At 43.5% G+C, this 24,011-nt stretch overlaps 1 protein-coding gene across 2 annotated transcripts in view; it reads right to left on the bottom strand.

Moving 5' to 3' along the window:
• The window catches only part of LOC106570217 (uncharacterized), a 36,183-nt gene that overhangs the window by 8,682 nt on the left and 3,490 nt on the right, over nucleotides 1–24,011 (bottom strand). The window contains exons 2-18 of one of the 2 annotated variants that reach the window (XM_014142303.3): nucleotides 23,251–23,336; nucleotides 20,205–20,279; nucleotides 16,623–16,752; nucleotides 14,233–14,479; nucleotides 13,764–13,913; nucleotides 13,450–13,530; nucleotides 8,405–8,422; nucleotides 8,107–8,199; nucleotides 7,877–7,912; nucleotides 6,167–6,238; nucleotides 5,887–5,931; nucleotides 5,742–5,777; nucleotides 5,561–5,584; nucleotides 5,375–5,428; nucleotides 4,914–4,985; nucleotides 4,485–4,526; nucleotides 567–623 (exon numbers count right to left, since the gene is read on the bottom strand). In XM_014142303.3, coding sequence (XP_013997778.2) covers nucleotides 567–623; nucleotides 4,485–4,526; nucleotides 4,914–4,985; nucleotides 5,375–5,428; nucleotides 5,561–5,584; nucleotides 5,742–5,777; nucleotides 5,887–5,931; nucleotides 6,167–6,238; nucleotides 7,877–7,912; nucleotides 8,107–8,199; nucleotides 8,405–8,422; nucleotides 13,450–13,530; nucleotides 13,764–13,913; nucleotides 14,233–14,479; nucleotides 16,623–16,752; nucleotides 20,205–20,279; nucleotides 23,251–23,336 — 1,318 coding nt within the window. The remainder of the gene's footprint in view (nucleotides 1–566; nucleotides 624–4,484; nucleotides 4,527–4,913; nucleotides 4,986–5,374; nucleotides 5,429–5,560; nucleotides 5,585–5,741; nucleotides 5,778–5,886; nucleotides 5,932–6,166; nucleotides 6,239–7,876; nucleotides 7,913–8,106; nucleotides 8,200–8,404; nucleotides 8,423–13,449; nucleotides 13,531–13,763; nucleotides 13,914–14,232; nucleotides 14,480–16,622; nucleotides 16,753–20,204; nucleotides 20,280–23,250; nucleotides 23,337–24,011) is intronic. The other variant, XM_014142304.3, reaches the window with a different exon arrangement.

The following is a 24,011-nucleotide window of genomic DNA, read 5'->3' as shown; positions in this document are numbered from 1 at the left end:
GAGACTGGGCCGGAGGTTCACCTTCCAGCAGGACAATGACCCTAAGCATACTGCTAAAGAAACACTCGAGTGGTTTAAGGGGAAATATTTAAATGTATTGAAATGGCCTAGTCAAAGCCCAGACCTCAATCCAATTGAGAATCGGTGGTATGACAAAGATTGCTGTACACCAGCGGAACCCATCCAACTTGAAAGAGCTGGAGCAGTTTTGCCTTGAAGAATAGGCAAAAATCCCAGTGGCTAGATGTGCCAAGCTTATGGACACATACCAAGAGACTTGTAGCTGTAATTTCTGCAAAAGGTGGCTCTACAAAGTATTGACTTTGGGGGGGTGAATAGCTATGTTTTCCGTTTTTTTGTCTTATTTCTTGTTTGTTTCAACATTAAAAATATTTAGCATTTTTAAAGTGGTAGGCATGTTGTGTAAATCACATGATACAACCCCCCCAAAATATATTTAAATTCCAGGTTGTAAGGCAACAAAATAGGAAAAATGACAAAGGGGGTGAACACTTTCACAAGCCACTGTATGTACTCACTCAGTGTCTGTCATTAAGATTCCTCACCTTTATCCCTGGTAGCCCTGGGCTTCCCTGTGGTCCAGCTGGACAGGCAGCAGGGCACTGCAAACAAACAGACAGACACAGATATTACATTATCACTACACCTGCAAGGGGCTCACCTCCTATTCGATAGCTACTGACCGAAGAACACTTAAGCTACCAATTTTCCACATGCAGGTTTGTCAGAATTAAATGACAGCAACAACAACAGTTTATAAAAGAAGTGTGAATTAATCTGAAGTATAGTTATTGCAGCAACATTAGGCTCTGAAGCACTTAGTCCAGGGCTCTCCAACCCTGTCCCCGAAGAGCTACCGTCCTGTAGGTTTCCACTCCAACTCTACTCTAGCACACCTGATTATAATAATTAGCTGGTTGATTAAACTGAGCCAAGTTAGCTATAAATGGGGGTTGGGGCAAAAACTTACAGAAGGGTAGCTCTCCAGGAACAGGGTTGGAGACCCCTGACCTAGCAGACACTGTGAAAGATGGTTTAACCCTGTGAATTTATTTTTTATTTTTTTATTTCACCTTTATTTAACCAGGTAGGCCAGTTGAGAACAAGTTCTCATTTACAACTGCGACCTGGCCAAGATAAAGCAAAGCAGTGTGACAAAAACAACAACACAGAGTTACACATGGGATAAACAAACGTACAGTCAATAAAACAATAGAAAAATCTGTATACAGTGTGTGCAAGTGAAGTAAGGAGGTAAGGTAATAAATAGGCCATAGTGGCAAAGTAATTACAATTTAGCAATTAACACTGGAGTGATAGATGTGCAGATGAGGATGTGCAAGTAGAAATACTGGTGTGCAAAAGAGCAGAAAAACAAAAACAAATATGGGGATGAGGTAGGTAGTTGGTTGGAAGGGCTATTTACAGATGGGCTGTGTACAGCTGCAGCGATCGGTAAGCTGCTCTGACAGCTGATGCTTAAAGTTAGTGAGGGAGATATAAGTCTCCAACTTCAGTGATTTTTGCAATTTGTTCCAGTCATTGGCAGCAGAGAACTGGAAGGAAAGGCCGCCAAAGGAGGTGTTGGCTTTGGGGATGACCAGTGAAATATACCTGTTGGAGCGCGTGCTACGGGTGGGTGTTGCTATGGTGACCAGTGAGCTGAGATAAGGCGGAGCTTTACCTAGCAAAGACTTATAGATGACCTGGAGCAAGTGGGTTTGGCGATGAATATGTAGCGAAGACCAGCCAACGAGAGCATACAGGTCACAGTGGTGGGTAGTATATGGGGCTTTGGTGACAAAGCGGATGGCACTGTGAAAGACTGCATCCTATTTGCTGAGTAGAGTGTTGGAGGCTATTTTGTAAATGACATCACCAAAGTCAAGGATCGGTAGGATGGTCAGTTTTACGAGGGTATGTTTGGCAGCATGAGTGAAGGAGGCTTTGTTGTGAAATAGGAAGTCGATTCTAGATTTAATTTTGGATTGGAGATGCTTAATATGAGTCTGGAAGGAGAGTTTACAGTCTAGCCAGACACCTAGGTATTTGTAGTTGTCCACATATTCTAAGTCAGAACCGTCCAGAGTAGTGATGCTAATCAGGCAGGCGGGTGCGGGCAGAGATCGGTTGAAGAGCACGCATTTCGTTTTACTAGCCTTTAAGAGCAGTTGGAGGCCACGGAAGGAGTGTTGTATGGCATTGAAGCTCATTTGGAGGTTTGTTAACCTGTTGGGGCTAGGGGGCAGTATTTTCACGGCTGGATAAAAAAACGTACCCGATTTAATCTGCTTACTAATCCTACCCAGTAACTAGAATATGCATATACTTATTATATATGGATAGAAAACACCCTAAAGTTTCTAAAACTGTTTGAATGGTGTCTGTGAGTATAACAGAACTCATTTGGCAGGCAAAACCCTGAGACATTTTCTGACAGGAAGTGGATACCTGATGTGTTGAATTACCTTTAAGCCTATGCCATTGAAACACACAGGGGTTGATTAATGTTTTGGCACTTCCTATTGCTTCCACTAGATGTCACCAGCCTTTACAAAGTGTTTTGAGTCTTTTACTGTGAGATCTGACCGAACAAGAGCCATGGAACGGTGATGGCCGATTAGACTCTGGCGCGCGAGTTCATGTTGGGTACCCTCGTTCCAATACGTTATAAAAGAGAATGCATTCGTCCACCTTGAATATTATTCATGTTCTGGTTAAAAAAGGCACTAATGATTTATGCTATACAACGTTTGACATGTTTGAACGAACGTAAATATATTTTTTCCCCTCGTTCATGACGAGAAGTCCGGCTGGCTTAGATCATGTGCTAACAACACGGAGCTTTTTGGATATAAATGATGAGCTTTTTTGAACAAAACTACATTCGTTATGGACCTGGGATTCCTGGAAGTGACATCTGATGAAGAGAATCAAAGGTAATGGATTATTTACATAGTATTTTCGATTTTAGATCTCTCCAACATGGCCGTTTGTCTGTATAGCAAAGCATATTTTTCTGGGCGCAGTGCTCAGATTATTGCAAAGTGTGATTTCCCAGTAAGGTTATTTTTAAATCTGGCAAGTTGATTGCGTTCAAGAGATGTAAATCTATAATTCTTTAAATGACAATATAATATTTTACCAATGTTTTCTAATTTTAATTATTTAATTTGTGGTGCTGACTTGACTGCCGGTTATTGGAGGGAAACGATTTCCTCAACATCAATGCCATAGTAAAACGCTGTTTTTGGATATAAATATGAACTTGATAGAACTAAAAATGCATGCATTGTCTAACATAATGTCCTAGGAGTGTCATCTGATGGAGATTGTAAAAGGTTAGTGCATCATTTTAGCTGGTTTTATGGTTTTGGTGACGCCTGGCTTTGAATTGACAAAACATTACACACAGCTATTGTCAATGTACTCTCCTAACATAATCTAACTTTATGCTTTCGCCGTAAAACCTTTTTGAAATCGGATAACGTGGTTAGATTAAGGAGATGTTTATCTTTCAAAGGGTGTAAGATAGTTGTATGTTTGAAAAATTTGAATTTTGACATTTATTTGGTTTCAAATTTGCCGCTCTTGAAATGCACCTGCTGTTGATAGGGTGCACCACGGGTGGCACGCTAGCATCCCACATAGCCCCAAGAAGTTAACACAGTGTCCAAAGAAGAGCCAGTTGTATACAGAATGGTGTCGTCTGTGTAGAGGTGGATCAAAGCATCACCCGCAGCAAGAGCGACATCATTGATATGTACAGAGAAAAGAGCCGGCCCGAGAATTGAACTTTGTGGCACCCCCATAGAGACAGCCAGAGGTCCGGACAACAGGCCCTCCGATTTGACACACTGAACTCTATCTGCGAAGTAGTTAGTGAACCAGGCGAGGCAGTCATTAGAGAAACCAAGGCTGTTGAGTCTGCCGATAAGAATACAGTGATTGACAGAGTCGAAAGCCTTGGCCAGGTCGATGAAAACGGCTGAACAGTACTCTCTTTTATCGATGGCGGTTATGATATTGTTTAGGACCTTGAGAGTGGCTGAGGTGCACCCATGACCAGCTCGGAAACCGGATTGCATAGTGGAGAAGGTACGGTGGGATTCGAAATGGTTGGTGATCTGTTTGTTCACTTGGCTTTCGAAGACTTTAGAAAGGCAGGGCAGGATGGATAGGGTCTAGAGTGTCTGCCCCTTTGAAGAGGGCCGCTTTCCAATCTTTAGGAATCTCTGTGAAAGATAGTTTAACCCTGTGAAAGATGATTTACAGTAACCCTGTGAAAGACGGTTTAACCACGTGAAAGATGATTTACAGTAACCGTGTGCAAGATGGTTTAACCATGTGAACGATGATTTACAGTAACCCTGTGCAAGATGGTTTAACCATGTGAAGGATGATTTACAGTAACCCTGTGCAAGATGGTTTAACCATGTGAAAGATGGTAAAAAGAGACTCACATCTTCTCCACTCCCCTCAGCTTTGCCAGCCCCAGGTGGTCCCTAAAACACAGCAGAGTGAGTGACAGAGATACAACAGCACACATCTCTATGGAGTGACATCTAAAACAGAGTGTAGATGTCTACAGACACTACAGCAAAGATCTCCAGCATTCGAGGCTGTGCAATCAGTGTCAAGTAATGCAGGAGTGATACTGATTATCACTCTACATCAGGGTTAAGACGTCAGTATAATAATTGGAGAGAACTCTTATGACAATATGGATAAAAAAAGACTTAGGTTAATGGGAAAGACCAAAGAGACAAAGCTACATCTGAAACCTCAACAGATAGAAACATAGGTCAGACTCAATTCACATGATGATACAGATGTTGAATTCACTTATTTCAGGTTAGATCCATAAGTAAGAGGTTAGCATCAGTACTTACCACAGGTCCAGGTGGTCCTGGTTGACCAGGGGGACCAGGGAGACCCAGACCCCCTCTAGGCCCAGGGGCACCCTGATAACAATAGATCATTGCATTTAGAGCTCAAACACCTGAAATGTCCTTCTAGACATTTCAGACTTCTGAAAAGTCTGATATAGATTAGTAACAAAATTGTCCACAGGATATCAAAAGGACCAATGAAACAGTACAGAAGGCAGCACATTATGCTAAAATTTGTATTCTATTCTACTGATCCATTTACTTTATGTTCATACTTTTATATTTTATTATTTGTTATTGTCAAAAATCCTGCACATATTGTATTGTGGTATTGTCAAATCCTGTACATATGACTAAGAAAACTTTAAACATATCCTGTATGTTTTTTTTGCTGGATGTGTTCTTGTTAATCAGTTATATACTGTAGTTATGTAGGATGTGATCCTTATTTGAACACTGACCTCAGGCCCAATGTTCCCCTCGTCTCCTGGAGTTCCTGCTTTCCCAGGTGGGCCCTGTAGGGAGCGACATACACAAGTTATACAATTATTCTATAGCCCCTTAGTAGGGCTCGATTAAAGTACTGTATGCTGTCTTAATGCCATTTAATGCCATTTAGAACATGTTGAAGAGTTTGTAGTACATACGGGAGGTCCAGCTGTCTCAGGTCCCTGGGAAATGAGAGAAAGCGCTATCAGACAAATCATATTATTTAGCTATAGAATGAAGTGGTCTGACATGTTCCATTGCTTCATGGCTATACATGTCAGAAAAATGTTTCCATTAATATCTGACGATCTAAAGATGACAAAGATAGTGGATACTTACAGGAGAGCCTGCTGGCCCAGGAAAACCTTGAAGTCCCTGTTATTAGACACAGAGCAGTCAGATATTAGTTAACATTGTCCCTGCTGTTACAGTTATTAGGAAGACATAGTTTCTTTAGTAGGTTCTGGTAAGAAAAAAAACTCACTCTCTCACCCACAGGTCCTCTTGGGCCCATGGAACCAGGCATTCCCTTCATTAAAAAGAGAAGAAATCATTGATTCACACACAATCTACAAACTAAAATGTTCTCTCGCCACCAGCTTGAATTCTAATAATATCAGTTGAGTGGTGGATAGCTGCTGTTAACGGTTCAATGAATAAGGTGATAGAGAACTACCCTGTCTTGCTCCACAAGACAAAATAGAGGTTGAGTGTGTGACAGGAGGTGTGTTGTGTGTGGTACAGTAGGAGGTAGTGATGCTTACAGCAGCTCCTGGTAGGCCAGGCATGCCTCTATGTCCAGGAAGACCGATCTCCCCCTTGTCCCCTTTGGCCCCCTGAGAAACAGACACAACAGACAGCAGAGTTACAGACACAACCGACAACCGAGTTACAGACGCAACCGACAGCCGAGTTACAGACACACCCGACAGCCGAGTTACAGACGCAACCGACAGCCGAGTTACAGACGCAACCGACAGCCGAGTTACAGACGCAACCGACAGCCGAGTTACAGACACAACCGACAGCCGAGTTACAGACGCAACCGACAGCCGAGTTACAAACGCAACCGACAGCCGAGTTACAGACGCAACCGACAGCTGAGTTACAGACGCAACCGAGAGCCGAGTTACAGACGCAACCGACAGCCGAGTTACAGACGCAACCGACAGCTGAGTTACAGACACAACTGACAGCCTAGTAACAGATACAACACACATCCTAGTAATAGATACAACAAACAGCCTAGTAACAGACACAACACACAGCTGAGTTACAGATACAACAAACAGCCTAGTAACAGATACAACACACATCCTAGTAACAGACACAACAGGCAGCCTAGCAACAGATACAACACACAGCCTAGTAACAGACACAACAAACAGCCTAGTAACAGACACAACACACAGCTGAGTTACAGATACAACTGACAGCCTAGTAACAGATACAACAAAGCCTAGTAACAGATACAACAAACAGCCTAGTAACAGATACAACACACAGCCTAGTAACAGATACAACACACAGCCTAGTAACAGTCACAACAGACAGCCTAGTAACAGACACAACACACAACCTAGTAACAGACACAACACACATCCTAGTAACAGACACAACACACATCCTGGTAACAGTCACAACAGACAGCCTAGTAACAGACACAACACACAACCTAGTAACAGATACAACACACAGCCTAGTAACAGATACAACACACAGGCTAGCAACAGATACAACACACAGCCTAGTAACCGACACAACACACAGCCTAGTAACAGACACAACACACAGCCTAGTAACAGATACAACACACAGCCTAGTAACAGACACAACAGACAGCTGAGTTACAGACACGACAGACATCCTAGTAACAGATACAACACACAGCCTAGTAACAGATACAACAAACAGCCTAGTAACCGACACAACACACAGCCTAGTAACAGACACAACACACAGCCTAGTAACAGATACAACACACAGCCTAGTAACAGACACAACAGACAGCTGAGTTACAGACACGACAGACATCCTAGTAACAGATACAATACACAGCCTAGTAACAGATACAACAGACAGCTAGCTGACTAACATATTCAACTGACAGCCTTGTAACAGACACAGCAGACAGCTGAGTTACAGATACAACCGCAGCCATATATAAGTAGGGCTCTGTACACAAGAAATCTGACAAACAGCTTTATCATCCGTCTGCATCGCTCGCCGCTGTTGCTAAGATATACTGTGGCAGTGCCAGTCAGTGTTTAATCAATGAAAGATGTGCAATTCTCATCAGGACAGACAGAGAGAGAGAGCGATAAGAGGCAGGCAAGGTGGAGGAGAGAATACTGATCTATTTTTGCAGCTAAATTGATTGTAAGTAATGAGGTTGAGCTACAGGATGGCAACAAAGAGTCAAATAAATACTTAAAGAATGAAACACATTTAATAATATGACATCTCGTACTTACAGAAGTGCCAGCACTGCCAGGTGAACCTGGAAGGCCCTGCAAGAAAAAAGAAAGACAGTTGTTATCCATTCTAGTCATTGATAATAGAGAAATAAGAAAAGTGCATACTGTCTGCCTAAGATATCTTACCAATTCACGCAGTTTGAGGAAATATCCAGCATGGTAAATTACATAACGCTATGGTTAATTCCTCATTCTACATGTAGTTTGGATGGGGTGGATAGACTTACATCTCTACCGTCTCTGCCGTCCTCTCCATGTGGCCCCCGGGGCCCCTCAGGGCCGGTGGGACCGGGAGGGCCAGGGATAGGCTTGGGGTCAGGCTGGAGGGAGAAGAGACACCACAGTCGATGAGTACATGAGAAGGAGTGAAGGCCACTCTGAGGGGAGTGGAGAAGCTTCTTACTCCAGCCAGAGTTTGATTGTGCCACTAAAGTAACAAAGCATCAAGGCAATTAGGCAACAGAGCATTGAAGTAGATTATTTGCCCCAAAAAACACCAAGAAAAAAAGGAAGAAAGATAAATACCTCAGCATTGGCATACATCTGAAGAAGCAAGAGAAATAAGAAACATGTAGAGTTAGTGAAGTAGTCACACCACCTTCACCCAGAGTGTCAGAAGAAGCTAAAGCACCTGTCCAAAAGAAACCCTCAAAGCTAGAGGGAATAGACCATTGTCAAATTGATATTTCAATCATAAAGAAAGACAGGACTTTTTTCTGCAGTCTACGGGACAATAGGACTCTACCCACTCAATAAAGCATGTATTCCAATATACAATTCTGACCTGAGGAGTCAGACTTTAATATGTTGACAAAATGGGGCTGAATTGCGAGTGAGAGCCAGCAGTATTCTCTCTGTATGGAAGTAAGTGCTTATTTGACATACAGTACCAGTCAAAAGTTTGGAAACACCTACTCATTCAAGAGTTTTTCTTTATTTTTACTATTTTCTACATTTAAGAAAAATTGTGAAGACATCAAAAGTATGAAATAAAACATTTGGAATCATGTAGTAACCAAAAAAGTGTTAAAATTATGAAAATATATTTTAGTTTTTAGATTCTTCAAAGTAGCCACTCTTTGCCTTGATGACAGCTTTGCACACTCCTGGCATGCTCTCAACCAGCTTCACCTGGAATACTTTTCCAACAGTCTTGAAGGAGTTCCCACACATGCTGAGCACTTGTTGGCTGCTTTTTCTTCACTCTGCCGTCCAACTCATCGCAAACCATTTCAATTGGGTTGAGGTCGGCTGATTGTGGAGGCCAGGTCATCGGATGCAACAACATCACTCTCCTTCTTAGTCGAATAGCCCTTGTGTTTTGGGTCATTGTCCTGTTAAAAAACAAATGATAGTCCCACGAAGCGCAAACCAGATGGGATGGCGTATCACTGCGGAATGCTTGAATTCTAAAGAAATCACAGACAGTGTCACCAGCAAAGCCCCCCACACCATCACACCTCCTTCTCCATGCTTCACGGTGGGAAACACACATACGGAGATCCTCCGTTCACCTACTCTGTGTCTCACAAAGACATGGCGATTGGAACCAAATCAGAAATTTGGACAGATATCCACCAGTCTAATGTCCATTGCTCATGTTTCTTGGCCCAAGCAAGTCTCTTCTTATTATTGGTGTCCTTTAGTAGTGGTTTCTTTGCAGCAATTAAACCATGAAGACCTGATTGACACAGTCTCCTCTGAACAGTTGATGTTGAGATGTGTCTGTTACTTGAACTCTGAGGCTATTTGTCACCAGCGTCGAAAGGATTAGACCAAGGCGCAGCGTGTTGAGTGCTCATTCTTTACTTTTAATGAGTAACACTTCACAAGAAAAAACAAACGACAGCCAACAGTTCCGTAAGATACATAGACTATACGAAAAACAACCACCCACAAACCCAAAGGAAAACAGGCTGCCTAAGTATGGCTTCCAATCAGAGACAACGAAAGACACCTGCCTCTGATTGGAAACCATACTCGGCCAAACCTGGAAAATGAAACATAGAAAATTAAAACTAGAACACATTCCCCTAGAAACAAACAAACCCCAAAACACACAAAACAACCCCCCTGCCACGTCCCGACCATTCTACTATGGCAAATGACCCTTTTCACTGGTCAGGACGTGACACTAGTAACTCTAATGAACTTATCTTCTGCAGTAGAGGTAACTCTGGGTCTTCCTTTCCTGTGGTGGTCTGAAGAGAGCCAGTATTTGTGACTGCACTTGAAGAAACAGTCACAATTCTAGACATTTTCTGGATTGACTGACCTTAAAGTCTTAATGATGGACTGCCATTTCTCTTTGCTTATTTGAGCTTTCTTGCCATAATATGGACTTTGTCTTTTACCAAATAGGGCTATTTTCTGTATACCAACCCTACCTTGTCACAAGATGCCGCTGAAGAAGAAGGAAGCCGTTTTACGTGCCCCCAGGCGATTGTAAATTATTTTTTAAATTATTTTGTACATAATGTTACATTATGACCGAAAATACGATGTACGGGCAGGATAGAACAGCGGCGTCTGGTAAGACAAGGGGTGGTGGTACATGTACTTTTGTAAACAACAGCCGGTGCACGATATCTAAGGAAGTCTCGAGATATTGCTCGCCTGAAGTAGAATATCTCATGATAAGCTGTAGACCACGCTACCCACCGAGAGAGTTTTCATCTGTATTCTTTGTAGCTGTTTACATACCACCACAGTCAGAGGCTGGCACTAAGACAGCATTGAATGAGCTGTATTCCGCCATAAGCAAACAAGAAAACACTCACCTAGAGTCTGCACTCCTAGTAGCCCGGATACTTTAATGCAGGAAAACTTAAATCTGTTTTACCAAATTTATATCAGCATGTTAAATGTGCAACCAGAGGAAAAATAACTCTGGCCCACCTATACTCCACACACAGCGATGCATACAAAGCTCTCCCTTGCCCTCCATTTGGCAAATCTGACCATAATTCTAACCTCCTGATTCCTGCTTATAAGCAAAAATTAAAGCAGGAAGCACCAGTGACTAGATCAATAAAAAAAATGGTCAGATGAAGCAGATGCTAAGCTACAGGACTGTTTTGCTAGCACAGACTGGAATATGTTCCGGGATTCCTCCAATGACATTAAGGAGTACACCACATCGGTCATTGGCTTCATCAATAAGTGCATCTACGACGTCGTCCCCTCAGTGACGATACATACATACCCCAACCAGAAGCCATGGATTACAGGCAGCATCCTCACTGAGCTAAAAGCTAGAGCTGCCGCTTTCAAGGAGCCCTCCGACGAACCATCAAACAGGCAAAGCGCTAATATAGGACTAAGATCGAGTCGTACTACATGGCTCTGATGCTAGTCGGATGTGATAGGGCTTGCAAACCATTACAGACTACAAAGGGAAGCATAGCCGAGAGCTGCCCAATGACACAAGCCTACCAGATGAGCTAAACTACTTCTATGCTTGCTTCAGAGGCAAATAAAACTGAAACATGCTGTTCCGGAAGACTGTGTGATCACGCTCTCCTCAGCCGATGTGAGTAAGACCTTTCAACAGGTCAACATTCACAAGGCCTCAGGGCCAGACAGATTACCAGGACGTGTACTCTGAGCATGCGCTGACCAACTGGCTAGTGTCTTCACTGACATTTTCAACCTCTCCCTGTCTGAGTCTGTAATACCAACATGTTTCAAGAAGACCACCATAGTCCCTGTGCCCAAGAACACTAAGGTAACCTGCTTAAATGGCTACCGACCCGTAGCACTCACGTCTGTAGCCATGAAGTGCTTTAAAAGGCTGGTCATGGCTCACATCAACATCATTATCCCAAAAACCCTAGATCCACTCCAATTTGCATACCGCACCAACAGATCCACAGATGATGCAATCTGTATTGCACTCCACACTGCTCTTTCACACCAGGACAAAAGGAACACCTATGTGAGAATGCTATTCATTGACTACAGCTCAGCGCTCAACACCATAGTGCCCTCAAAACTCATCACTAAGCTAAGAACCTTGTGACTAAACACCTCCCTCTGAAACTGGATCCTGGACTTCCTGACGGGCTGTCCCCAGGTGGTAAGGGTAGGTAAAAACACATCCGCCACGCTGATCCTCAACACAGGGGCCCCTCAGGGGTGCGTGCTCAGTCCCCTCCTGTACTCCCTGTTCACTCATGACTGCACAGCCAGGCACAACTCCAACACCATCATTAAATTTGCCGATGACACAACAGTGGTAGGCCTGATCACCGACAACAATGAGACAGTCTATAGGAAGGAGGTCAGGGACCTGGCCATGTGTTGCCAGGACAACAACCTCTCCTTCAATGTGATCAAGACAAAGGACATGATTGTGGACTACAGGAAAAAGAGGACCGAGCACGCCCCCATTCTCATGGACGGGGCTGCAGTGGAGCAGGTTGAGAGCTTCAAGTTCCTTGGTGTCCACATCACCAACAAACTATGATGGTCCAAGCACACCAAGACAGTCGTGAAGAGAGTATGACAAAACCTATTCCCCCTCAGGAGACTGAAAAGATTTGGCATGGGTCCTCAGATCCTCAAAAGGTTTAACAGCTGCACCATCGAGAGCATCCTGACTGGTTGCATCACTGCCTGGTATGGCAACTGCTCGGCCTCCGACCGCAAGGCACTACAGAGCAAAGTGCAAACGGCCCTGTACATCACTGGGGCCAAGCTTCCTGCCATCCAGGCCCTCTATACCAGCCAGTGTCAGAGGAAGGCCCTAAAAATTGTCAAAGACTCCAGCCACCCTAGCGGTCCCGGTGCGCCAAGTCTAGGTCCAAGAGGCTTCTAAACAGCTTCTACCCCCAAGCCATAAGACTCCTGAACATCTAGTCAAATGGCTACCCAGACTATTTGTAGTGCCCCCCCATCCCATCTTTACACCACTGCTACTCTCTGTTGTCATTTATGCATAGTCACTTTTAGTAACTCTACCTACATGTACTATTACCTCAACTAACCGGTGCCCCCACAAATTGACTCTGTATCGGTACCCCCCTGTATATAGTCTCGCTATTGCTATTTTACTGCTGCTGTTTATTTACTTGTTACTTTTATCTCTTATTCTTATCTGTATTTTTAGAAACTGCATTGTTGGTTAGGGGCTCGTAAGTAAGCATTTCACTGTAAGGTGTTGTATTCGGCGAATAGACGGATAAAATTTGATTTGATTTGATTGCCTCAAACGCACTAAGAAGAAAAACAATTCCACAAATGAACTTTTAACAAGGCACACGTTAATTGAAATGCATTCCAGGTGACTACCTCATGAAGCTGGTTGAGAGAATGCCAAGAGTGTGCAAAGTTGTCATCAAAGCAAAGGGTAGCTACTTTGAAGAATCTCACTTTTTTGATTACTGCAAACTTTGACTTGTACTGTATGTATTGTAATCATGGCACTCCTACAGTAGTATAACTGGCCATCCTATCTCCTCACATTTTGGCAGGTGCAGATTCAGTTAGTGAAATCTATGTTGCTGGTCGATATGAACCCAAACCCAAAGCAAGTAAAGACCAGGTGGAGACAAGGTTGTTGTTGTTACCTCTGTGATAGGCAACTCCTGGCAGTTCTCTCTATTGGCTCTCTTCGGGTCACAATGGATCAACATCCACTGAAGTTCAAACTAGAAAGAGACAATGGCACGATATTGATCATATAACATGACCCATATGATAACGCTTACTGTAGAACAACGCACCACTGGGGAACCAACACCTTCTCAGCCTTAGCCTGATCCCAGATCGGTTTGTGTTGTCTTACCAACTCCAATGGTTATTGTCATGCCAAACAACGACCATAAGAGTTTGCAATACAGCACAACCAGATCTGGGGCCAGGCTATCCTTGCCCTGCTCACCACAACAGAAGCATCAGCGTCAGTATCCAGCCTCCCAATAAGCGTATCTCCCTCTGTGTTGACGGGGCCTTTCCCCTTGATGGGCTTCTTGTCCACGGGCTGACAGTCCACATACAGGGTGACCTGGTCTCTCTCCACCCCAATCATCACCTGTAAGGATATGCTATAGGGTTACTGTTGTTGATCCTCAGGGGCCACCGTAATTCATGTCATTGCGAGACTACTAGCTAAATAAACCAGTTTAGAAAATGCAAATTTAGTGATCAGTTATCACTAATTACATTGAACCAGGAGTAGGGTTGCACATTTCCAGTAACTTTATCAAAAGTCCTAGGCTTTCCAGGATTTCCAGCTTATTCCCTCCTGATTCCGGGATCTTCCATCCGAGATTTCTGGAAAACCGGGGAGTTTTGGGATAGTTACTGTATTTTGCAACGCTAACCAGGAGTGCCATCACTCATTCCATCACCTTGTGCCACTTGGTGTTGAACAACACAGAGAGCCCTGGGAAGGTGACGGTCTGCAGGTTGCCATCCTGGCCCATCAGGAAGTATTCCAAGGCCTGCTGGTCTCCATTCAGCCTGAGCCCTGCCTGCTTCCGGCCGTCTTCATCCACCACCTGCCACACGTTCCACACCTTGTTTATCGTGTTCTTGATCATACGGAACGTGACCATGACAGAGTACTCGCCAGGGAACCCCCGGGGGAAATTGAGCCTGGGTGAAGAAGAACAGAAGATGAAAATGAAGATACAGATGGGTGGGAGAGGGAGGAGAGAAAAGGGTTTATACATGAATGAGTCCAGTGAAGCCCCTGTGGAAGGGGTGGATGGACAGAAGAAATGGTTCAAACTTCTCTTTACAAAATCATAAAGAATGCAGTTCAGTTAGAGTCATAGAGAAGAGGGCACCGGGGGCAACACTTTGCAGTGGGTAAAAAAGCAGCTTTCCATCACATACACACAGCACACATTGGGTGGTTCTAGGATTTCAGATCTCTGATGGCGGCTAATGTCAAAGACACTCCATGATCACAAAGCAGAGGTAAAGCTGCTGCAGGCCACGTTTAAAAAGCATCACACACAGCGGCTCTGTTCCTTTCCCGCTCCTCACGCCCACGATAACATCATGAATGGAGACATCAATCAAACCCTAACACTTTTATGTCAAAGCACTTTCATTCTCTTTCTCTCTCTATCCCTCCATCTCTCCCTGTCTCTAATGCATGATGCATGCATAAAGCAACAGTTACAAATACTCCAAAGGAACAACGAGGCCCTTTATTTTTTCCATCAAACCCTTTTGTTATAAACAGAAGCAGAGCCCCGGTCGCTCTGATCAACAGATCAATTAAGCAGTCGTCCCGTCTCCGTCTCTAACACGTAAACTGCTCTCCAGTCTCCCCAGTCCTAAACCTCTAGGCTGGTATTCATAAAGAGTCTCAGATGCTGATCTCAGATTAAGGCCCCTTCAGTCTATTCATTATCATCTAAAAGGTTAAACTGATCCTAGGGCAGCACTCCTACTTGCCGCTTTATGAATACGAGCCCTGGGGTTTTAACTAGCCAGGCCAAGGGCTCCATAGGTGGTGCCTTTATGGACGGGAGCTGCAGAGCTGCAGCCGGCTTGTAAATGGATCAAGACAAGGCAATAAAAAATGAGTTTTCTGTAACCCAATAAAACAAATGAAGACCACTCTCTCTAACGTTCCTGCAGTGTGCCTATGTGTGTGTGTGTGTGTGTGTGTGTTTGTGTGTGTTGCACCTTGGGAGAAAGTATCTCACAGCCTAGGCCAGAGTTTGATGTGTGTTGTGTTTTAGGCCTCTATCCCCTGCAGTGACAAGGACACAGGTATCGGAAATGAACCTTTCTGACGACAGACTTCAAAGCCCAGACAGACTGGCCACTGGACTCCGAGAGATAAATGTTTTTGTGATTAGCGTCACGTTGTCCTGAGTGGCATGAGGCAGACTGAAAGATGTCAGTATGTTACATAACAGTTTATGTGAAAACAGGACCAATACAGGTAATTTGCCAGACCAGCAGTGAAACACCAGAAGACAGCCTAAGTTATGTAAGAAGGTAACCACGTAACAGCAACTTCTAGCCTACTAAGCAATATGAAAACAGTCTAAGCTGAAAATGGAAGATTCTGCACTGGTTCTCGTATTTGTTTTTACAGGGTAGAATACCAGGCTAAAGGATTCCCACACGTTCACTGCTTGATCTAGGCAAGACACACACACACACACACACACACACACACACACACACACACACACACACACACACACACACACACACACACACACACACACACACACACACACACACACACACACACACACACACACACACACACACACACCCCGTCTTTCTTCACACAGGAAGCTGCTCGGGCAGAATCCTTTATGAGCACAGACAGAAACAAGTGAATAAAACTTCAACTAAAAATGGTGCATGATGAAATATGTCTATGTTTCTGGTATGAGATATTTAATGGTTACACAGGGTCTGGGAGGGTGGGGTCCACTGCTTTCCCCCTCGTTGCCAAGAGATGCCAAATCAGTTCAGACATGTTGTTCTCTGCCAATTATAAGCTGTTCCACAGAGTGATAACACCTGTCTGAGACCTGCAATAATACAACACCTGCATCGACCCAGGGGAAAGTATTTATTATGTGTGTGCGTGTGTGTGAGTGTAACGATTATGTGTGTGTTTCTGGTTCTGGTTTCTTCATTCTTTCTTCACCTGGTAGGTATTTCAAAGCTGGCCTCCGTATTGAGCCATAATAATACAACACCTGCATCAAGCCTGGATAAGCTCCAATATCATGTTTATTTTTCTATATTTCCTTACCTGGTAGGGATCTGGAAGTTGGCCTCCCTATCGAGGCGATATGCCACCTGGAGAGGAGTGGAGCCCTCCACCTTCCTCACCCCCTTCAGAGGAATAACATCCAGCTGGAACTGGGTGATCAGATCAAACCCTAAAAGAGAGGTGAACGGATTTTCAGATATCTCCTGTTCGTTCTGAATTACACGATACAGTATTATACAACTGGTGGGTCTAATTCTGAATGCTGATTGATTAAAAGCGCATTCCAGCCGATGTCTATTCCACAAGTTACCACCTGATGAATGTATGATGTTAAAATGCCTATTTACTCTGTTCCATTTGACTGTGCAATCCACTGTCTCATTAGCCCAGCCATTCAATTTATAAACTATAAAAAACATCTAGACATTATCTCACATTTCTTTTAGACTAAAATTTGGTTTTCAACAGTGTAGATTTGTATAAACCTTACTGTCTGTCTCTCTGACATTTGCAACATTGTTCCAATATTCAAATTCGATCTCCAGCTGTCCTATAGTAATGAACGTGTTGGGAGTTGGGACGAGACAGACAGGCAGCGTTTCTTAGCCAGTCGAAATCATGAATCAGCATTAATGTTTGGATATATACAAAGAACTATCAATAGAAAACAGGTCAAACGAAACGAAGTGCAGCTAGTTTGCTGTCTTTCCAGCTTCAGTTTGAAGTGATTGTGTAAATTGTGTTGTTGGCTAGCTTCTCTGAACAACAGTGTCCTGACGAGAGAGCACATTTTCTATGCCAAACGAAATCATGCATCATTAGCTCATTGTTATGGATGTATCCAAATAAACGTCACTAGAAAACAGCTTAAACAAACGCAAATGCAGCTACTTTGCTAGCTAGCAAGCAAGGGATAAGAACGTTGCCAGCCAGTATGGCAATGGAACATTTAGAACGAACGACTGAAACGTCCATAGATACAGAACAAAAATTTTTAGGGCCTTTCTCTGACACCACGTTGTATGGAGGTCCTGGATGGCAGGAAGCTTGGCCCCAGTGTTGTAGTGGGCCGTACGGACTACCCTCTGTAGTGCCTTGTGGTCGGAGGTCGAGCAGTTGCCAAACCAGTCAGTGATGCAACCTGTCAGGATGCTCTCGATGGTGCAGCTGTAAAACCTTTTGAGGATCTGAGGACCCATGCCAAATCTTTTCAGTCTCCTGAGGGGGAATAGGTTTTGTTGTGCCCTCTTCACAACTGTCTTGGTGTGCTTGGACCATGATAGTTTGTTGGTGATGTGGACACCAAGGAACTTGAAGCTCTCAACCTGCTCCACTGCAGCCCCGTCCATGAGAATGGGGGCGTGCTCGGTCCTCCTTTTCCTGTTGTCCACAATCGTCTCCTTTGTCTTGATCACATTGAGGGAGAGGTTCTTGTCCTTGCACCACATGGTCAGGTCTCTGACCTCCTCCCTATAGGCTGTCTCATCGTTGTCGGTGATCAGGCCTACCACTGTTGTGTCATCAGCAAACTTAATGATGGTGTTGGAGTCGTGCCTGGCTGTGCAGTCATGAGTGAACAGGGAGTACAGGAGGGGACTGAGCACGCACCCCTAAGGGGCCCCGTGTTGAGGATCAGCATGGCGGATGTGTTGTTACCTACCCTTACCACCTGGGGACAGCCGGTCAGGAAGTCCAGGATCCAGTTGCAGAGGGAGGTGTTTAGTCACAGGGTCCTTAGCTTAGTGATGAGCTTTGAGGGCACTATGGTGTTGAGCGCTGAGCTGTAGTCAATGAATAGCATTCTCACATAGGTGTTCCTTTTGTCCAGGTGGGAAAGGGCAGTGTGGAGTGCAATACAGATTGCATCATCTGTGGATCTGTTGGTGCGGTATGCAAATTGGAGTGGGTCTAGGGTTTTTGGGATAATGATGTTGATGTGAGCCATGACCAGCTTTTCAAAGCACTTCGTGGCCACTGACATGAGTGCTATGGGTCTGTAGTCATTTAGGCAGGTTACCTTAGTGTTCCTGGGCACGGGGACTATGGTGGTCTGCTTGAAACATGTTGGTATTACAGACTCAGACAGGGAGAGGTTGAAAATGTCAGTGAAGACACTTGCCAGTTGGTCAGCGCATGCTCAGAGTACACGTCCTGGTAATCTGTCTGGCCCTGAGGCCTTGTGAATGTTGACCTGTTGAAAGGTCTTACTCACATCGGCTGAGGAGAGCGTGATCACACAGTCGTCCAGAACAGCTAATGCTCTCATGCATGTTTCAGTGTTACTTGCCTCGAAGTGAGCATAGAAGTTATTTAGCTCGTCTGGTAGGCTTGTGTCACTGGGCAGCTCTTGGCTGTGCTTCCCTTTGTAGTCTGTAATAGTTTGCAAGCCCTGCAACATCCGACTAGCATCGGAGCCGGTGTAGTACGATTCGATCTTAGTCCTGTATTGACTCTTTGCCTGTTTGATGGTTCGTCGGAGGGCATAGCAGGATTTCTTATAAGCTTCCGAGTTAGAGTCCCGCTCATTGAAAGCGGTAGCTCTAGCCTTGAGCTCAGTGCGAATGTTGTCTGTAATCCATGGCTTCTGGTTGGGGTATGTACGTACAGTCACTGTTGTGACGATGTCCTCGATGCACTTATTGATAAAGCCAGTGACTGATGTGGTGTACTCCTCAATGCCATCGGAAGAATCCCGGAACATATTCCAGTCTGTGCTAGCAAAACAGTCCTGTAGTTTAGCATCTGCTTCATCTGACCACTTTTTTATAGACTGGTGCATATTCACAAAGTGGACATTTTGGAATGTCAGTGTTTTCCCACTACTATGTTTAACGGTTTATTCTTGTTTCATAATCTTTATGCAAAACAGGGTGCAGTGATATGACTAACATATGATTCTAATTAGTTGTTCTCTTATACGTAGGTTTGTACCTTCCCTGCCTGGGCTCACAACACATTGTACACCATGTGATTTCATGGTAGCTGATGCATCTGTTCCTACCAGGGCGCTGGTACACAATTAACATCTTGCTGAGCTAGAATTGTTCCTACTAAAATCTATCAGGCTTCAGCGGAATATTTTATGTGGCTCATTTGAAATCTAAACGTGTCTCAAGCCATTAAGCATTTACACAGCCCAGCCCAGTTCACTAAGCAATCACAGCAGCTAGCTTAGTTGTGATGTTCTGTATTTTGCTTCCTCAGGGATTTCTGTAAACCAAGGCTGGTGGTTTCCTGTGCATTTAAAATGTAAGTCTATGTTGTCTAGCAAAGTGAAAAACCACAGGGACTATTGCTCCATACGGAGCCCCTTCTGACCTGGTCTGTTGATGTGAGGTAAGACTTGGTTACAGAAAGACATCTCAAAACTACTAGCTCAGACCTCCTGAGATGTATTGTATTGTTTGATACATACGTTGAGATATGTAATATGTCTTCCCATGCAGGTCTCCTTTGATTACATCATAAACTATATCCACATCTCATGGGACAGGGCGCAAGCAAGATGTGGCCAAAGACATACTGGAAGCAAATTGTTTCTATTTAATAGTATGTCCCACCAGGGATGAAGAGGACTAAGTTAGTACGCATATTCACAGAGTCATAGTATCTATACTTTACCAGGAAGGTCATCTTGTCCATTTCTCATGGGAGGGCAGACAGCTGTGTCCCCATCTAACCTGTTGAGATCTAACTCTGATGGAAAACACACAGAGACAGAAGCTTGGTTAGGATGTTTCCATTCACAGCATTTACATTTGAGTTATTTAGTAGACACTCTTATCCAGAGCAACTTACAGTAGTGAGGGGATGCATTTGTGTACTTTTTCCTGTACTGGTCCCTCGTGGGAATCAAACACACAACTCTGGCATTGCATGCACCATGCTCTACCAACTGAGCCACCAACCAAACACTGAATCAGAATTCACAGTGCCAACTCCATGGGAAAGCCACAGGGAGATCATGCAACGGTGAGAAAACAAGGTAAGAATGTAATTCACCTTACACTCTGGATTCATGTTTTATGTTGGTTATTCTTAAAGCTGTGGCATCCTATATTTGATATCACAAGCACACACACAGGTATGTAGTAAAGTATCAGATGCAAAAGATAACAGCCTGGTCTCATAGACTAGACATAACAAATTTAAAATGTAAATAAGGGACACTCATATTAGTATGTTACTTTTGGTAGGGTTACATAAGACAGAAGGTAGGGTGGTTGGTAAGGGTGGATGGGTGGGTGTATAATGTGAACGTCTAGCAACTCAAAGGTTGCGTGTTGAAATCTCATCATGGACTACTTTGCAATCTAACATTAACCCCTAGCTAATGTTAGCCGCAATAAATTGGAATTCATAACATATTACATGCTTTGCAAATTCGTAACATATTGAACATACCGAGTGTACAAGATTTACATTTACTATGTTACGTCTACCCCTGAGCCCAGATTGAAGATAATGTTGATGTATGTGTGTAGCTGCTGTAGCGTGAATGTGGACTGGGGTAAAGCCATATCGCTCGCGCTTGTAGAGCACAGGAGGCTGATGAGGGGAGGATGGCTCATAATAATGGCTGGAATGGAGTAAATGGAATGGTATCAAACACATGGAAACCCTGTGTTTGATGCGTTCGATACCATTTCATAAATTCCATACCAGCTATTACTATGAGCCGGTCCTCACCAATTAAGGTGCTGCCTGTGTTGTTGAGAAACTGACAGGTAAAACCTCTTCTCAGTTTATTATCTACAGATGTAGCATCTAAATTTGATCACCCTGTTGAAAACATGTAGTGTATTTGAGGGTCAAAAAGGCTTCTGAAGTTTGTAATTTCCACTTTGAAATTTCAGACTTGATTGTCCCTTATGAAAAATGTATGAACCCCTACAAAAACATAACAATTCACATTTGCTTTTTCTGCAGGATTATTTTCCGGCTGCAGCAAATGGGCTCAAATTTAGATGCTACATCTGTACCTGTGATTTATTGAGATGGAAATCTCTCTGTGGAACTAACGTAAAAGGCCATCAATAATCAATCACACTGTTGTGCTATAATTTCTGCTTTCATCCTCAATGTTTTTCTCGGGTGATTGAGTAACCTGTAATATTAGTCTTGTGTCTTTAGTATTTGTTAATGTACTATAACCTACATATCTGGCTGGGATTAACTGTCATTGGATGGGATTAATTGAAAAAGAGAGCTACTGTAATGTAACTAAAAACCTGAGGTGATTTTTGAAATGTCCTTCTCAACTAAAGCTTTAAGTGAATCTTGAAACAATGAGAGTGGAAACATTTGATAATGTTTCATTAAAGAGCCTTGCTCTACTGTAGTAGTATCATCTCAATGTGAAACTTCTAAAGTATTCAGAGAACACTTCTCCTCCTCTCCTCCCCCTGTTTGATATGAGGATGAAAACGCAGTGCAGGGGAAACTAGGAAACAAAGATCTGGAAGTAATGAAACAACGCTGGGAGCCGGAGGGCTTCTAGCCTCTACTCCCAGAGTCAATAATCTGATTCAGCTCATTTGGAGGTGCAGAGTGTGGAGGCAACACATCTGGAAGACCCTATCGGTTCCACCATAACTGCTGAGTAGAGGAGATACTTTGGTGAGATGGTATTTATCCTGTGTGTTTACTAGCCATAAACACTTCTCTCGCTGTGCAGTGGGAGCTATAAGTAGTTAACCACTCCCTTCCCAATACCATGGGTGTGTCCCAAATAGCATCCTATTCCCTATATAGTGCACAATTCTTTTTTACCAGATCCCTACGGGCCCTGATCAAAAGTAGTGGGGGAATAGGGTGCCATTTGGGATGCACCCCATGTGTTTTAGCAGCCTATTCATTACGCTAAACGAGCAGTAGATGGAGATGGACCTCAGCTCAGCTTTTACGACACCGCTGAGTGCTATGAGGATGACCAGTGGATATAAGCAGACCATTTCCAAAAGGAAAGTAATCTAGCTACGTATTAGACCACACATCATGTGCTTGTACTGCAACAGTAAACCATGCTATAAGATGGTATTCACTTTACATGTTATAAGAATAAACATTTTGTTTGTTTACTGCTGTAAGTATACCCCAAGTCTGTATTGTATTTGTGTTGATGGTGAAAAACATCCCATAATGTGGATAGTGTTGTTGCATCTCTCTGACAGCTTGCGAGAGAGGCTTATACAGATGTAGGATCTTAATTTGAGCCAGTTTGCTACCTTAGGAAAATAATGTAAATTATTATGTGGATTATAATTAATATACATTTTTTTTGTAGGGGTTGAAACGTCAGGGCAAATCAAGTCTGACATTTTTAAGTGGAAATGACAAACTTTAGAATCCTTTTTAAACCTCAAATACTACAAGTCTGCATTTCCTGCTGTGCAGGACAACAACAGGATGATCAAATTAAGATAGGGTATCTGTAAGAATTAAGAAACTAGAGATTATCTGAATTAATCTTACAGACTAGTACAATAGGCTATACTACATCTGCTGTTTCTGTCTTAATCTTAGATTTGCATTTGTGTTAAATGGAATGACTTGGGATAGTATTCTTGAAACAACGTGTGTGTTTTGATAACAAAATCAAATACCATATCCCAGTGGTGCACTGTTACGTGTCTATCATGAGCCTGAAGGCTTCTGGGTAACTTACGGCCGAGGGCAGGAGAGAGTAGCAGAGAGAGGAGGGCCATGCAGGTAGAGGGGTACAGCAACATCGCTGGGTGCTGTGGTCGCTTCCTGAGAGAAGAGAGAAAGAGAGAGGGAGAGATAGTGAGGGAGAGGGCGAGAGAGAGAGAGAGAGAGGGAGAGGGCGAGAGAGAGAGTGGGAGAGCGAGAGAAAGGACAGCTGGGTCAGTGATCTGATGTCTTCAGTCATCATGTCTACCATCTCTGGCCTGATTTGATAAAGCTTTAGAGTAGCGACACATCAAAAGACACTACAACTCACGTAGACATATCAATATTATCAGAAAGGAGTGAGATATGTGTCATACTGATCAGTACGATCAGTTTGATCAATGAAGACCTTATGACAACACAAGCACATGTTATCATGGAAATACAGAAACCCATACATTTCTCCTTTTGCAGGTAATGGGGGAAACTGTGTCAGGATGATGTTCATAAGCAGTCGAGTGTTGTTTTGCTGATGCCAGACATGACTGTACATTGTCTAATCATTAGCTCAACTCCAGAGTATGAATGTCTGTCCATACTAAGTAAGCTTACAGAAATAGTGAAGTAATAACTACACACAGTAAAGACAGACATTGTGTCGTAGAAAGCAGCAACAGTGAAAATGACTTGCTCGAGACGGCCATTGTTGTCATACATAGGCCTACACCACATAATAATGGACACCATGTGTTTGATGTGTTTGATACCATTCCACTTATTCCGCTCCAGCCATTA

The sequence above is a fragment of the Salmo salar genome, chromosome 14, assembly GCF_965601325.2.
Source record: "Salmo salar chromosome 14, fSalSal1, whole genome shotgun sequence".
NCBI lineage: Eukaryota > Metazoa > Chordata > Actinopteri > Salmoniformes > Salmonidae > Salmo > Salmo salar.
The sequence above is the reverse complement of the archived record's forward strand: the minus strand, read 5'-3'. Positions and strand labels throughout refer to the sequence as shown.